The sequence below is a fragment of the Rhinoderma darwinii genome, chromosome 3, assembly GCF_050947455.1.
Source record: "Rhinoderma darwinii isolate aRhiDar2 chromosome 3, aRhiDar2.hap1, whole genome shotgun sequence".
Taxonomy (NCBI): Eukaryota; Metazoa; Chordata; class Amphibia; order Anura; family Rhinodermatidae; genus Rhinoderma; species Rhinoderma darwinii.
In genome coordinates this window covers 330,593,233-330,609,993 of record NC_134689.1, presented here as the reverse complement: position 1 = coordinate 330,609,993, position 16,761 = coordinate 330,593,233, and the positions used below count along the sequence as shown (strand labels likewise).

At 41.6% G+C, this 16,761-nt stretch overlaps 1 protein-coding gene across 1 annotated transcript in view; it reads right to left on the bottom strand.

Annotated features, from left to right (window-relative positions):
• IQCH (IQ motif containing H) overlaps nt 1-16,761 on the bottom strand; it is a 124,580-nt gene that overhangs the window by 65,768 nt on the left and 42,051 nt on the right. The window contains exons 9-10 of the mRNA XM_075858331.1: nt 16,174-16,716; nt 830-896 (exon numbers count right to left, since the gene is read on the bottom strand). Coding sequence (XP_075714446.1) covers nt 830-896; nt 16,174-16,716 — 610 coding nt within the window. The remainder of the gene's footprint in view (nt 1-829; nt 897-16,173; nt 16,717-16,761) is intronic.

The following is a 16,761-nucleotide window of genomic DNA, read 5'->3' as shown; positions in this document are numbered from 1 at the left end:
AAAAACACTATTCAACTTCTTAATTATTCTTGTTCACACAGCATTTCCTTTTGCTCGCGCGCCCTAGGTGCAGATAAAGCAGCCCATCTGCTGGTAATTAGAACTAAATAATTTCCGACAATGTAGCTTATCATTTTGACTGCACATTTGATTAAAAACAGTGTACAAGAAATATCCCAAAGCAACAGCCTGAGTGTGAGGATGGGGTGGCGGGGTACCTGACCCTAGGGGCCACGTTAGGTGAATGTTTGGAATATCCGAGAAGCAGAGACGCAGACAGTAAGACAAACACAAGCTCTATACCTATACAAGCCCCATTTTCATACAAACAGATGCAAATTACACACTTGATCTAAAATGACAACAAATAAAAGGTGTAAGGACGCAATATAAGCTACTAAATGCCTAATAATCTGTTGATATAAGCGCAGGAGCTGCTGCACACAAAAAGTGACCACATGGAAGGACCTACAATAGACACACAATACACATGTAGTCACACAGCTCTGTTCATTACACGCACACACACACACAGAAGTTTCTTAACTCATTTCACACAGATGAAAAGCAAATTATAGGAAATGGCCCCTCGGCTGCTCATCTCCCTCCTTATCCCCCACATCCCATAATGAGTTTATTTGTTTAACTCCCCGAATTAAACGCCGCTTCTAGTGCGGGCCTGGTAATATCACTCTCATCATGTCGAGAACATTTTCCTGCAGAGACCCATCTGAATAAGAGAAGGTCCCCGCGCTGAACTCAATCAGGGAAGCGTAATGTGCTGGGTAATAGAGGTGGTTGATAGATCTGGAGGCTAAGAGCTCTTTACCTAATGATGGGATATGGATAATGCTCCTCCTGCACGTCCTGATGTGATTCCAGTTGGATGCCAGATGCTAAAAAATCAAGGGAAGAGCAATGAGTGAGAGAGGCAGTCTGGAACACACTTATCTGACAGGGCGAGGGGGGTCTTAAGCTTCCTTCCTTCATCCTGCCCGTACGGTTAATCCAAGCTTAAATTATATTAATTGATTTAATTATATGCTTTAAAAACATCTCCACCCCCCCTCCCCAATTAATTTAATTAGGAGGCTGTATGATGCGGCTGGTGAGGGGAGATTAAGGCCGTACTCGCTTTAATTAAAAGAATATGAATTAACACGGAAAGTGTGGGGTGGGGGTAGGTGGGAGGTAAAGCAAATATAAATGAAATGGTGCGCACTAATTAAAAGGCCGTGTTAAATACTTCTTGACAGAGCAATGACAGCAGAGAGGTGTTTAATCCCCCCGTAAGTGAGGAGAGGTTTGATTCCGAAATGTACACAGGCCATACAATCTGTTCCTCTCAGAGATATTAAACAGTCTCTGCCCCATTAGCCTCCAACATCTGGATAACAGTGACCCTACAAATCACACCTCCCCCACAGATCTGTATGGAATTGCGCAATAAGGATATGTTTATATCTGCATTTGAGGCTCAGTGATGGAAACCCGATGGAGTACATTAAAGTCAATAGGGTCGTCGGGCGCCATTGGTGTCCATCATTTGATGAATTCGGCAATTACGTTATTTTCATTTTTCTGAAATAACGACGCAGATGTGAAGAGACATTATAAAACTATCCTTCCCAAAAGATGGCTTCCAAATCACTATTCAAATGTTCACATCCTAGCTGGCTGGAATAGTGCCGCCTAAGTGGATATATCTTTGCATGTTAGATTTGGATCCAATCAAAGTCCCTATGACAAGGCTTAGAGGCCAGACAGGATGTGTTGTCATGACATCACCACAGCCTAGCATCTAAAAGGTTTGGGTCTGTTAAACTCAGCATAGAAGATAATATTTTTTTTTTACATTTTTCATGTACGTTGAAGGCTTTTAATATACTACATTTGATAGTACTCCCTTAAAAAGAACAATGCTAAAGGTTGTCCCATCAAGACAACCTTTTTTTAGATTCAAGCAAACCCGGGTTCCGCTTATGAAACCCCCAGTGATCAGATGTTATCGCTGAAGGAATCTACAGCTGGTCATACATTACATGCTGGCCATTCAAATGAAAGGCCAACTACTGCCGGGTAATACATGGATAGATCGATCTCCTAGAGCAAGAGCATCAAATTTGTTAGCAGCTCACCATTCTGGTTTATAGATGGGAGTCCTGAAAGCAGGATCCCCCCTTCTATGATGTCCACGTGCCTTCAAAGAGTATATATAGTAAGGGGTTGAAAGTTGACTCTGCTTGAAAGTTGCATAATAGTAAAAACAAATTGATTACTTCCAGTGTATACAATTCTGTCCATGGTCATGTGATGGACACACAGATGCTGGGATCATTAGAAGACACAGATCTGATACACATACTGTAACTTTAACGAGCCGTGCACCTGTGTGTCCATCACATGACCAGGGACAGAATTGATCTACTGGAAGTAAATAATGAATGTTCCTATTGAATAATAACAAGCAGAGATCTTGAAAACTGTGAGGAATTAATACAGACAGTATATTGGAAAATTGGATAATTTTTAATTATCCAAAAAATAACATTAATTTGCTGAAAGCTATAAAACCCCTTTTAAAGTTGTATGAGATTGGAAAACAATAGCTTGTTTCTTCCAGAAATAGTGCCATTCTTGTTCATAGGCTATTTGTGGTACTGCAGCTCAACCACATTCAATATCTCTTCTAACTACTTTAAAGGACACATTTTAGTAACTCACTGGATAGATAGAGAGTTCAAGTTTTTGAAACATGGTGTTTTTTCGTGATTGTTTTGCTTTCGAGAATTGCTTCAAAGGCCGAGTTGACACATTGCATACATATTACGCTGTTGGAACGGCCTACAAATCCGCATGTAACAAATTGTTGTGGATTTTGTTGTGGATATAGCCGCATTGCAATGAATGAAATCTGCGGTGAAAATCTGTGGCATATCTAGAATCCGCTGCAGATTTTTATTGCTGTACGTGGATGGAGTTTGTTAAAACCCCATTCACTTACATTGTACTGTACTCTTGAATTACTGTCAGACAAGAGAGGGGGTCTAAGAACAAAGATGCTTTAGATGTCCAGCTTTAAAGACTTCAAATTGACTGAAGCAAATCAGGAATAAAATTATGCAGGAGGCTCTGGAAAAAAGATTGGTCACATGATTAAAACCTGGAATAAAGCCAAAGAGAGGGACTAAAATGTACATTAAATGTCAATTTATGAAGTTGTTGCTTTAGGGCATACTCACGGTACAGAATGAAGCGCCAATTTATACTTGTTTTAGACATGTTTTGTCACATTAATTTATTTCATATTTATGTATTTATTAATTGCCTAGATAAAGTGAAGTGGATAATGAAGCACATGCTGCCTTGTAGACGATACAGAGCAGTATTCTTCTGTGCGAACATCTGAACCAGGTGAAATTTCAATATTGGCTCCATAGCCAGCAAATGTCAAATTTAGTATCATTGTAACGTATCTTCATTAAATAAGCACTCCTAGCAAAATGTTTTTCATTTCGTCCGATACTAATGTACCGTGCCCTGCAATAGTACTCACCACCCTCTGTGTTTTTCCTATTTTGTTGCATTACAACCTTGAATTAAAATAGATTTTCCAGGGGTTTGTACCATTTGATTTATACAACATGCCTGCTATATTGAAGGTGCAAAAAACAAATATTTCTGTGACACAAACAAAAATTTTGAACCCCCCCCACCCACAAACCTTTAAGGGGGTTGTGCCATCAATGGAAAATGCAATATATAAACAAAATATTTATTTTAGAGTAACTTTGTAAAGTATTATTATTATTAAAAAAAAATGTTTCCACGCAGAAATATGGTAATTTTCTGCTTGTAATAGCACCCCCTGGTGTTCAGATGTATATGTATCTGCACGTCATTCTAGCAAAGCCCTATGTTCACACGATAAACAAAAAGAGGCTGTATAATACAGAGCTGTTTTCACGGGAAAACAGCCTCTTATTTTCAGCCGTTTTTTAAGCATCAAGCATTTTTTGATGCGTTTTTTTGGGACGTTTTTGGAGCTGTTTTTCTACTGACCCAATAAAAGACGGCTCAAGAAGTGACATGCACTTCTTTTTCCGCGCCATTTTTTCAAACGGCCGCGTAAAAAAACGCTGCATCAGAACGAAACACAGTTTTTTCCATTGAAATCAATGGGCAGATGTTTGGAGGTGTTCAGCTTCCGATTTTTCAGCCATTTTCGGGGCGTTTACGGCCTGTAAAACTGCTGAAAATAAGCAGTGTGAACATACCCTCAAGGTCCTTGCCACAATCTGCGGGTATGTGGACCCACTAGGCCGCTCTGCCGTAGCTGGGAGGCAGCTGGCCAAACAACAAAGTACCCAATCAATACAAAGTCCAGCACAAGGGTACCTGAATAGTCCAGACGGTCGCAGTGGCTAGGCACAGATGGTACTTCAGACGGCAGAAGATGCAAAGCGTGGCATATGACACCAGACGTGGTGTAACACAGCAGACGTGGTAAACGGCACAACATGACTCCAACACTATAGAGGGCACAGGAACAAATACAGCACAAGACATGGGATACAGGTAGCAGGGCACGGGAACACTGGGAACAGGAAACAACTAAGAAACCACTTGCAGGACTAACAGAGGAATACAAACAACGCTCAGGCAAGGAGTGAAAAGGCATAGCCCTTTTTATAGTCCAGGGTTCTGGGACTAATTAGTTCATTCTTACACAAGGAGATGTGCTGCCGACAACGATAATATTTTTAATTTTTATTATGATATGATCAGCAGATGAACAAGCATTTGCTCGTTCATCGGCTGATCGTTCCCCTGTTTACACAAGGCAATTAATGGCAACGAGCGTTCTGTGAACAAGCGTTTGCCCGATAATTGGCCCGTGTATAAGAGCCTATAGACTTCAGCTTCTACTCTTATCAGTGAAATAAACAGAGAGAAAGAAAGCCCAGCATGGGCAGTAAGAGGTATACAGACTGCAAGCAGTCAGGAAAAAAGCCCATTAGATAAACACTTCACTGCTTGTGCTGAAGGATGGTTCTTATCTTTGTCCCTGATAAGGAGGAGAGCAGCACGGACTGGTGAGGAGGTTATCTAATGGCTTTAACTCTTACTGCTTGAAGTCTGTGTACGCTGAGATGTAGAAGTAAGACTTCGTTCACATCTGCGCTAGGTTCCTGTTCCGACGTTCAGTCGGAGCCTTCCATTGGAACGGGACCCTGACTGACACAAACGGAAACCAAAGGTTTCCGTTTCCATAACCACTGATTTCAATGGTGACGGATCCGGTGCCAATAGTTTCCGTTTGTCTGAGTTGTGCAAGGGTTCTGTCGTTTTGACTAAATCAATAGCGTAGTCGACTACGCTATTCATTCCAGAACGGAACGTCGCAACGGGACCCTAGCACAGATGTGAACGAATCCTAAGGCATATGTCTAGCCTTAAAGATATGCCTGTTTCTTTAAATGTATAGTACTTTGCATGCACATTCTCTAGAATGACGTGCAGAGACCTATACATTTGAACACCAAGGGGGGCTATTACAAACAAATAATTACCATATTTCTGCAAGGAAACTTTTTTTTAGATAAAAATACTTTACAAAGTTACTCTAAAATGTATATTGAGTTTATATATTGCCATTTCTATTGATGGCACAACCCCTTTAATCTGCATAAGTCAATACTTTGTGGAGCCGCCTTTTGCTGCAATTACAGATAAAAGTTTCTTGGAGTAAGTCTCTATTATATTAGCACATCTGGACACTGGGATTTTTGCCCATTCTTCCAGGAAAACTGCTCCTACTCCTTCCAGTTAGATGGTTTGCATTGTGTACAGAAGTCTTCCAGTCCTGCCACAAAATTCTCAGTTGTATTGTGGTCTGGGCTTTGATTAGGCCATCCCAAGACATTTCAATGTTTCCCCTTAAACCACTCCAGTGTATCTTTAGCAGTATGTTTAGGGCCCTTGTCCTACTGGAAGGTGAACCTCCGTCCCAATCTCAAATCTCTGGAAGACTGAAACGGGTTTTCCTCAAGAATTGCCCTATATTTACTGCCATCCATCTTTACTTCAATCCTGACCAGATTTCCAGTCCCTGCCGATGAAAATCATCCCAACAGCATTAAGTTAAATTTTTTATCTCATCTGACAAAGAACCTTCTTCCATGCGTTTGGGAAGTCTGTCATGCTGTTTGGCAAACTCAAAACTTTTGTTCCTATGTTTTTCTATAATCAATGGCGTTTTTTTTCTGGCCACTCAGTTTAGATTTATTCTATTCCTATGGGCAGATACTTTCATCTCCGCTGTGGATCTTTGGAGCTCCTTCAGTGATATCACTGTTGTCTTATTAAATCCCTGATTAAAGCCCTCCTCGCCCGGTCTGTGAGTTTTGGTGGGCGACCTTCTCTTGACAGGTTTATAGTTGTGCCATATTCTTTCCATTTTGTTATAATGGATTTAATGGTGCTCCGTAGGATGTATAAAGTTTGGGATATTGTTTTTTATAACCGAATGCTGATTTTTACTTCTCCACAACTTTGTCTCTGACCTGTTTGGAGAGCTCCTTGGTCTTCTTGCTTAGTGGTGCTACAGACTCAGGGGCCATGCAGAACAGGTGTATTTATATTGACATCATGTGACAGATCATGTGACACTTTGATTACACAGAGGGGGGACCTTATTCAACTAATTATGTGACTTCTGAAGTTAATTGGTTTGACCCAGACCTTATTTAGGGGTTTCATAGCAAAGGGGATAAATACTTTTCAGTTAGGCAGGGTTTACACAGAGTTTTTTTACGCGGAAACCGCACCGCAAAACTCGTCAAAAACCGGCCGAAAATGCCTCCCATTGATTTCAATGGGAGGCGGAGGCGGTTTTCTCCCGCGAGCTGTAAAACCATCTCGCGGGAGAAAGAAGGGACATGCCCTATCTTCGGGCGTTTACGCCTCTGACCTCCCATTGACATCAATGGGAGGCAGAGAAAGCGTATTTCGCGGGTGGTCGCTGAATGGCCGCGGGCAAAAAACACAGCGAAAATCGGCGTGCAGAATTTCGGCCTGCAAAAAACTCTGTGTGAACCCAGCCTTATTATTTTTTTTCATTTTTTTAAAACAAGGGTTTTTGTTGTTGTTTTTTTATTTCACTGTAACAATTTGGATTATTTTGACTGATCCATTACATAAAATCAAATATAAATCCATTTTAATTCCTGGTTGAAAGGCAACAAAACAGAAAAATCACCAAGAGGGGGGATGCTTTCACAAGGCACTGTATATAGATAATACAGGTTTCACCGTTCACAATAGGTGATGGATACGGTCTTTCCTCCTATCCCTTCCTGCACAATGACCTTTGCACAGGTCGCAGAGCATACCCATAATACGCTCCCATATAAGTCAATGGGTCAGCTCCAGACTAGTGTTTTTTTAGCCCATGTGGCTGCTGTAAAGCATATCTCTAAGGCCTCGTGCACACTTCCATCACCGTTTTCACGGCTGCTTTTGACGGGTCCGTGAACCCGTTTTAGCGGCCGTGTGATTTCCGTGTGCACTCCGTGTTTCCGTTTCCGTGCGCCGAGCATGGTACTATCCAGGGTGCTGAAAGAGTTAATGGGCTGCACTGATCGGCGGTAACTCTTTCAGAACCCTGGACAGTACCATGCTCGGCACGCGGAAAATACAATTTTAATGTAATAAAAAAAAAATAATAATAAGTTCATACTTACATTCCTCCGGTCCGGCCTCCAGCGATGACGTTCAATCCATGTCGCCGCTGCAGCCAATCACAGGCTGTAGTGGCGGACACGCACGTCAGGATGACGTCAGAAGGCCGGCCTCCAGGGATGACGCTTCATCACACGCGACCGCCTCTGCAGCCAATCACAGGTTGCAGCGGCCTCTGCAGCCAATCACAGGCAGCAGCGGCCTCTACAGCCAATCACATGCTACCGCGTCACAAAAGAAGGTCGGACTGGAGGAAAAAGAGGAACTCGTCACCAAGACAACGACCGGGTACGTATGAACTGCTTTTTATTTTATTTTTAATCAGCAGCCTCTTTTCTCTATCAGTTATTGATAGAGACAAGTGGCTGCCGATTAGTGTAATATTTTTCGAATGTTTTTCTGCCCGCCCGGCAGTTGCTAGGCAACGGCTCCGTCACACACGGACGGCACACGGATGGCAAACGGATGCCTTCCGTGTGCCTTCAGTTTTTTTGACGGCCCTATTGACTTGCATGGGCCTCACGGTCACGGAATCCCGGTCCAAAGTAGGACATGCTCTACTATGGATCGCAACGGACCATCAAAAAAACTGTAGTGTGCATGGCCCCATTGAACTGAATGGGTTCAGGGTGCTATCAGTGACAAAAACGGATAGCACCCTGAAGGAAAAAACTGAAGTGTGCATGAGGCCTAAATGCTGTTGACAGCAACTAAGGCAAGGTGGCTGCCTCCATAATCATGTGCAAAACATAGAATAGAAAAACCTAAAATCCAAAGATAAAAACAAATTATAAAAAAAGAATATGTCCCCCTATCTGGTATTAATTCTTAAAAAAATATAGGTGATACACTCTCATTAACCCCTTCCTGCTGTGGCCACTTTTGACCTTCCTGACAGCCTTATTTTTCAAATCTGACATGTGTTAGTTTATGTGGTAATAACTCTGGAATGCTTTTACCTATCCAAGCGATTCTGAGAATGTTTTCTCGTGACATATTGGACTCTATGTTAGTGAAAAAATTTAGTCGATAAATTCAATATTTATTTGTGAGAAACACCAAAATTTAGAGAAAATTAGCAAAAATTAGCATTTTTCTAAATCTTAATGTATCTTCTTGTAAAACCGATAGTAATACCACACAAAATAGTTACTATTTAACATTTCCCACATGTCTACTTTATGTTTGCATTGTTTTTTATATTACTGGACGTTACAAATCCCCCATAAATCAGCCTATTTTAAAAACGTTACCCCTCAAAGTATTCAAAACAGAATTTAGAAAGTTTCTTAACCCTTTAGGTGTTTCACAAGATTTAGAGGTGAAATGTACAAATTTCTTCTTTTTTTTTGTTGCAGAAACTCATTAATAAAAAAATTTCTGTAACACAGAAGGTTTTACAAGAGAAACACAACTCAATATTTATTGCCCAGATTCTGCAGTTTTTAGAAATATCCCACATGTGGCCCTATATTGCTAATGGGCTGAAACACAGGCCTCAGAAGCAAAGGAGCACCTAGTGGATTTTGGAGCCTTCTTTTTATTAGAATATATTTTAGGCACCATGTCAGGTTTAAAGGGCTCTTGCGGTGCCAAAACAGTGGAAATCCCCCAAAAGTGACCCCATTTAGGAAACTACACCCCTCAAGGAAATTATCTAGAGGTATAGTGAGCATTTTGACCCCACAGGTTCATTGCAGAAATTATTGGAAGTAGGCCGTAAAAATTAAAATCAACAGATTTCAAAGATTTTGGGGCCTTCTTTTTATTAGATTATACTTTAGGCACCATGTCAGGTTTGAAGAAGTCTTGTGATGCCAAAACAAAGGAAACTCCACAAAACATACCCCATTTTGGAACTACACCCCACAAGGAATTCATCTAGGGGTGTAGTGAGCATTTTGAACCCACAGGCGTTTCAGAGATTTTATTAGAATTTGGACGTGAAAATACATTTTTTTAAATTTTTCCAATACAATGTCGTTTTAGCTAAAAAAAAATAATCTATTTCCGCAAGGAATAAAGAAGAAAAAGCCCCCAACATTTGCAAACCAACTTCTCCAGAGTACGGAAATACCTCATATCTTGTCATAAACGGCTGTTTGGGCACACGGCAGAGCTTAGAAGGGAAGGCGCGCTATTTGGCTTTTGGAGCGCAGATTTTACTGGATTGGATTCTTGGCACCATGTCGCGTTTGCAAAGCCCCTGTGAGACCAAAACAGTGGAAACTCCCCAAAAGTGACTCCATTTGGGAAACTACACACCTTGAGGAATTTATCTAAGGTTGTAGTGAGCATTTTGACCCCACAGGTGTTTCATAGATTTTATTAGAATTGAGCAGTGAAAATAATTTTTAATATTCTCAACAAATAAAAGAAGAAAAAGCACCGCAACAGTTGTAAAGCAATTTCACCCGAGTATGGCAATACCCCATATTTGGTCATAAACTACTGTTTGGGCACACAGTAGGGCTAACAAGGGAAGAAGTGCCATTTGGAATTTGGAGTGCAGATTTTGGTGGATTGGTTTCTGAGTGCTATGTCGCATTTGCAAAGCCCCTGTGGGACCAAAACAGTGGAAACCCCCTAGAAGTGACCCTATTTTGGAAACTACACTCCTCAAGGTTTTCACCTAGGGTTGTAGTGAGCATGTTAGGCTCTGTTCACACGGAGTATCTTTGACACGTTTTTGCCGTGGAAACCGCGGAAAAAACGGGCGAAATTGTTTCCTGTTATTTTCAATGGAGGTGGAGGTGTTTTTTCCCTGCGAGCAGAAATAAAAGCTCGCGGGAAAAAGAAGCGACATGCCCTGTCTTGAGGAGTTTTCTGCCTCAAAAACCCTATTGAAATCAATGGGAGAAGGAAAAACCGCCGACACGACAAAAATTGCGGCAAAAAAGACAAAAAACACATAAAAAAATCTGAGCTGATTTTTCCAGGCAGAAACTCTCTAATTATTATGCTGTGTTTCCCGGTTTTAGAATCACCCTACATGTGGCCTTAATATTTTTGCCTGGACATTCGACAGGGCTCAGAAGTAAAAGAGTACCATGTAAAAGGTCTAATTTGGCAACTTACAAAGTATTGGTTCACACTTGCTCGGATGTGAAATAATAAAAGAAACCCCTGAGAACTCACCCCATTTTGGAAACTACACCCCTCTAGGGAGAATTTTCACGTCACAGGTCTTTTCCATAAATGATTGCGCTGCGGATAGTGCAAAGTAAAAATAGCAATTTTTCCCAAATATGCCATTTCAGTGGCAAATATGTCATGCCCAGCTTGTGCCATTGGAGACACACCCCCCAAAAAGTGTTAAAAAGGTTCTCCCTGGTTTGGCAATGCCATATATTTGGAAGTAAACAGCTGTTTGGGCACACTGAAGGGCTCAGAATCGAGGGAGCACTATTTGGCTTTTGGAGCGTGGATTTTGCTTGACAGTAGTTTTGTTTGGAGTTTTACTGCTATTTTAGTTAATAATGTGGGGGCAAATGTAAGCTGGGCAGAGTACATCAGGGGCATAGTCAGGTGGTATAATAAAATAATCCATAGATGTGTGTTACGCTGTGAAGCAATCCTTCATGCACAGGCCGGTGTCGCACTGATAAATGTTGTCCTTACTTATCCCCCCTTTGGTCCACACCCCGCACCTTTGCAGTTTGGGGAATTTTGCTGGGAAGTGTTGTCCTGGTATAATACGGGCACCCTCGCTTCCAGCAGATATGTTTGGGCCCTCCCCTTCCTGGTTCCCTAATTTTAGTGCCTTGATAAATCGGCTCTTGTAACAGAAGACATGTTTCCCTCGGGCCTGCACAACCGCATATTTTTCTTTCCTGACTTATTGGATCCTTAACTAATTAAATTTTTTCATAGACGTGATTCGCGCAACAGCAGTAAAAACAATGAATGAAAACAGAAAAGCACCACGTGCTTTTCTGTTTGTAAACATAAATCCAGAGTGTCATCATGATTCCGGCTGCGCGATAATCACGCAGCCGCGCACCATATGCTGATGACACACGGACCTTTTGCGAGCGCAAAACGCAACGTTTTTTGCGTGCGCAAAACGCACACGCTCTTGTGAATCCGGCCTTAAAGGCAGGCATCGGAACTAGCTCCAATTTCTACCGTTACAGCGCGGTGTCCACTGTAACATATAGCGGACACCCACTGCTGATGACGCCAGCTCATCTTCTAAGCCGGAAGCTGAGCCGGTGCCATCTTGCCGTTGGTAGCGAAAGCCTTTTAGGCACCGTATCCGAGCGGGGTATAGGAGGCTTCCGTTGCTGGCAGACCGGGAGGCTAATATTAGGCCTCCGGTTGCCATTGCAGCCACCGGCAACCCAGCGATCACGTTGCTGGGGTGCTGGTGGCTAAAAACTCCACAGATGCTGTGATCTCTATTGAACGCAGCATCTGAGGGGTTAATCAGCCGGATCGGAGGCTAGCTCCGGTCCTGGCCGTTACATCAGGGTGTCAGCTGTAACATACAGCTGGCACCCGGCGGTGATGGTGCGGGCTCAGCTCCTGAGCACGCAGTATCACCGCGACATAGTGGTACTGCGCTTTGTGGGAACCCCTGCCCGACAGCGCCGTATATATATACACGGCGGATGTCGGGAAGGAGTTAAAGGGGATTTTCCAAGTGTGTTGGTGCCCATAACAGAGACTGTAAAATTCCCCTCATTCCCCCTCCACCCCATATATACTCACTTTCTACAGGTACTACATCACACATTTTTACGTAGGGTGGTGAAGGGGTTAGTGATAGTATTCCTTTAATATCCCTGGGGGTCTATAGTGTCTTAACGGATACTACATAGTATCTCTGGTGGTTTTAGAGTGACCTAGGGGTTAATATTTATATCCATTATCCATGGTGGTCTAGGATGGTTATATTTTACTCAATGTTTTCCCCCCAAACTGTTCCGAAACTCCCCCCCTACCGTTCAAAAGTTTAGTTTCACTTAGAAATTTCCTTATTTTTGCAAGAAAAGCACAGTTTTTTTCAATGAAGATAACATTAAATTAATCAGAAATACAAATCTATACATTGTTAATGTGCTAAATGACTATTCTAGCTGCAAACGTCTGGTTTTAATACAATATCTACATAGGTGTATAGAGGCCCATTTCCAGAAACCATCACTCCAGTGTTCTAATGGTACATTGTGTTTGCTAACTGTGTTAGAAGGCTAATGGATGATTAGAAAACACTTGAAAACCCTTGTGCAAATATGTTAGCACCGCTGTAAACAGTTTTGCTGTTTAGAGGAGCTATAAAACTGACCTTCCTTTGAGCTAGTTGAGAATCTGGAGCATTACATTTGTGGGTTCGATTAAACTCTCAAAATGGCTAGAAAAAGAGAGCTTTCATGTGAAACTCGACAGTCTATTCTTGTTCTTAGAAATGAAGGCTATTCCATGCGAGAAATTGCCAAGAAACTGAAGATTTCCTACAACGGTGTGTACTACTCCCTTCAGAGGACAGCACAAACAGGCTCTAACCAGAGTAGAAAGAGAAGTGGGAGGCACCGCTGCACAACTGAGCAACAAAACAAGTACATTAGAGTCTCTAGTGTGAGAAATAGACGCCTCACAGGTCCTCAACTGGCAGCTTCATTAAATAGTACCCGCAAAACGCCAGTGTCAACGTCTACAGTGAAGAGGCGACTCCGGGATGCTGGCCTTCAGGGCAGAGTGGCAAAGAAAAAGCCATATCTGAGACTGGCTAATAAAAGGAAAAGATTAATATGGGCAAAAGCACACAGACATTGGACAGAGGAAGATTGGAAAAAAGTGTTATGGACAGACTAATCGAAGTTTGAGGTGTTTGGATCACACAGAAGAACATTTGTGAGACGCAGAACAACTGAAAAGATGCTGGAAGAGTGCCTGACGCCATCTGTCAAGCATGGTGGAGGTAATGTGATGGTCTGGGGTTGCTTTGGTGCTGGTAAAGTGGGAGATTTGTACAAGGTAAAAGGGATTTTGAATAAGGAAGGCTATCACTCCATTTTGCAACGCCATGCCATACCCTGTGGACAGCGCTTGATTGGAGCCAATTTCATCCTACAACAGGACAATGACCCAAAGCACACCTCTAAATGATGCAAGAACTATTTAGGGAAGACGCAGGCAGCTGGTATTCTATCTGTAATGGAGTGGCCAGCGCAGTCACCAGATCTCAACCCCATAGAGCTGTTCTGGGAGCAGCTTGACCGTATGGTACGCAAGAAGTACCCATCAAGCAAATCCAACTTGTGGGAGGGGCTTCTGGAAGCATGGGGTGAAATTTCTCCCGATTACCTCAGCAAATTAACAGCTAGAATGCCAAAGGTCTGCAATGCTGTAATTGCTGCAAATGGAGCATTCTTTGACGAAAGCAAAGTTTGAAGGAGAAAATTATTATTTCAAATAAAAATCATTATTTCTAACCTTGTCAATGTTTTGACTATATTTTCTAGTCATTTTGCAACTCATTTGATAAATATAAGTGTGAGTTTTCATGGAAAACACAAAATTGTCTGGGTGACGCCAAACTTTTGAACGGTAGTGTATATATATATATATATATATATATATATATATATATATATACATACATACACACACAATAGAACAAGTAATAGGAGCAGCACTGTGTAGAAAATCAAGAAACGGTTGGTGCTAGCTTAAAAAATCAAGGAGTGACGTGCTCCTCATGCATGTATCAAAGAAAAGAGTCTAGAAGCAGCACTCAGCGAAAAATAGTGAATTTATTCACCCAACACAGCTGTGTTGGGTGAGTAAATTCACAATTTTTCGCTGAGTGCTGCTTCTAGACTCTTTTCTTTGAGATATATATATATATATATATATATATATATATATATATATATATATATATATATATAAGGTATAGAAAAAGAAAATTTGCAGCACTCCAATATGAAAAAAATGGTGGTTTATTCACTCCAAATACAGCAGCAACGTTTTAATCCTACAATAGGATCTTTATCAAGCCTTGATAAAGGCTTTAGCTAGACTTGATAAAGATCCTATTGTAGGATTGATACGTTGCTGCTGTATTTGGAGTGAATAAACCACCATTTTTTTCATATTGGAGTGCTGCAAATTTTCTTTTTCTATACCTTACATTCCGTCCGAGGATCGGGACGTTTTGCTGGGCACCTGGTCAATAATTTCTGTGTGAGTGCTGCTGCCTTCTCTTTTGCTATATATATATATATATATATATATTTTAAGCATACACCCTATTTTGGCACTCAGGACTCTTTTTTTCATCTTTTTATCCTTGCTTTCCAATAGTTATATTGTATTGTTTAATGTTTATTTTTTTTTATTTTTTGGGGGGGAGGTGTAAAAAAAAACAAAACAGCAATTCTGCCAATGGCATACATACAAGAGTGGGGGCTCCATAGCAAATTGCCACCTAAATTGGCCCCCGCAATTTAGGTGGCAAGTTTTCCCACCCATGACAGAAGGGCCTCTAAGCCCTTTTCATGAACCTTGGGCCAATTTCCAACACCCTCTGAAGAGAGGACTGCTGCACAGGTTCTTTTCACTGAGTAAAAAATGGTATAGAACCAACTAGAACTGGGACCCTCTATCCAAGGCCCCCATAGCAGTGGCATGGTCTGCCTCTATGGTGTGTACGCCCCTGAATTCCACCATTGTTTTTACGGTGTTCACTGTGTAGTATGAATAACATGTTAACTGTACTCTGCGGGGTTTTGTTTTTTTGCGGGATAAGTTGACATTATCATTGGTGTCATATTGGGATAAGTATGACTTTTTGATCACTTTTTATTCTGTTTTTTTTGGGTGGTCGGATGAACAAAACAACAGCAACTGTGACAATGCTTTTTCTTTTTATGGCATTTACCATGCAGGTTCTAAAACGTGATAATTTTATAGTTCGGATCTTTATAGACATGGCGATACCAATTATGTGGTGTAATTGAAAAAAGAAAACACATTAGGGAAGATTTACTATTGAAAATGCAACAAAATTCTGGCACCTTCCTTGACTGTTTTGAAAACGGTCTGGATAAACGGGCGTGGTAAGGGGAGTCGTAAAATGCCCAGGTTTATTAATGGCGTGCATAATTTCTTCGGGTGCAAAACACTGGTGTAAAGTACGCCAGCCATGAGGTGGCGTTAGAAAGAGAAAAGTGTCTAACATGTCTAGCAATTTGCACCAAATTTATCAAACAGCGTGCAACATTGTGATAAACTGGCACAGTTTCTGCCTGTCTGGTCTAGTTTTACCCTGTCCAAATCTATGAATGTTTTAAAAAATCTTCCCCACTATTTCTCTTTTACATCCTTAAAATTAATGAATAAAAATAAAATTAACCACATGAGACATTCCCTTTATGAACAGTAAATAAACAGTAATAGCACTAAAGCAAAGCATTTTCTCACCTTCCATCGGGATCGGAAGTTCTGTAAATGGCGCTCTCTGGACTCTTGTAACATTTTCTTCACACGGGACTTTTGTACATGAAGGAGCCATGCAATTGCAATAACACCAGCAGCCCACCTTTGGCGGCGATAAGCTAGATATGCCACTCTTTCTCTGTAGCCCCGCCATGTAGCCTGGATCTTCTGTGCTGCTGCCTCCTTTCCATCTCTGCCCTTATAGCGCTGTCCAGGGTGGCTCAGGAGTTTCTGAACCCAAGATCTGTTTTCTAATACAGATAGAAGCTGGGATACTGATGGCGTCCTACCCAGCTCTTGATCCAGTGTAGCTGCTATCATCTTGTCTCCATTTACCACTGCAGTAGGTATGGCATAGTTCTGGAGCAACTTCTGCAAGCTCTCCAAAAAGGTTATAAAGCTACCCCAGCTGAAGCAGTAATGCTGTTTAAAGACCTGAAAGTCTGCAGCTGTAGGGTCAAGTAAACAATTGTGGATGGTGAAGTAGTGACCAGTGTCAGGAGTAACTGGAGTTAATGCCCATGCATCCTGTTAGAAGATAACAGTATTACAAGTCACGGTACAGTGGTTACA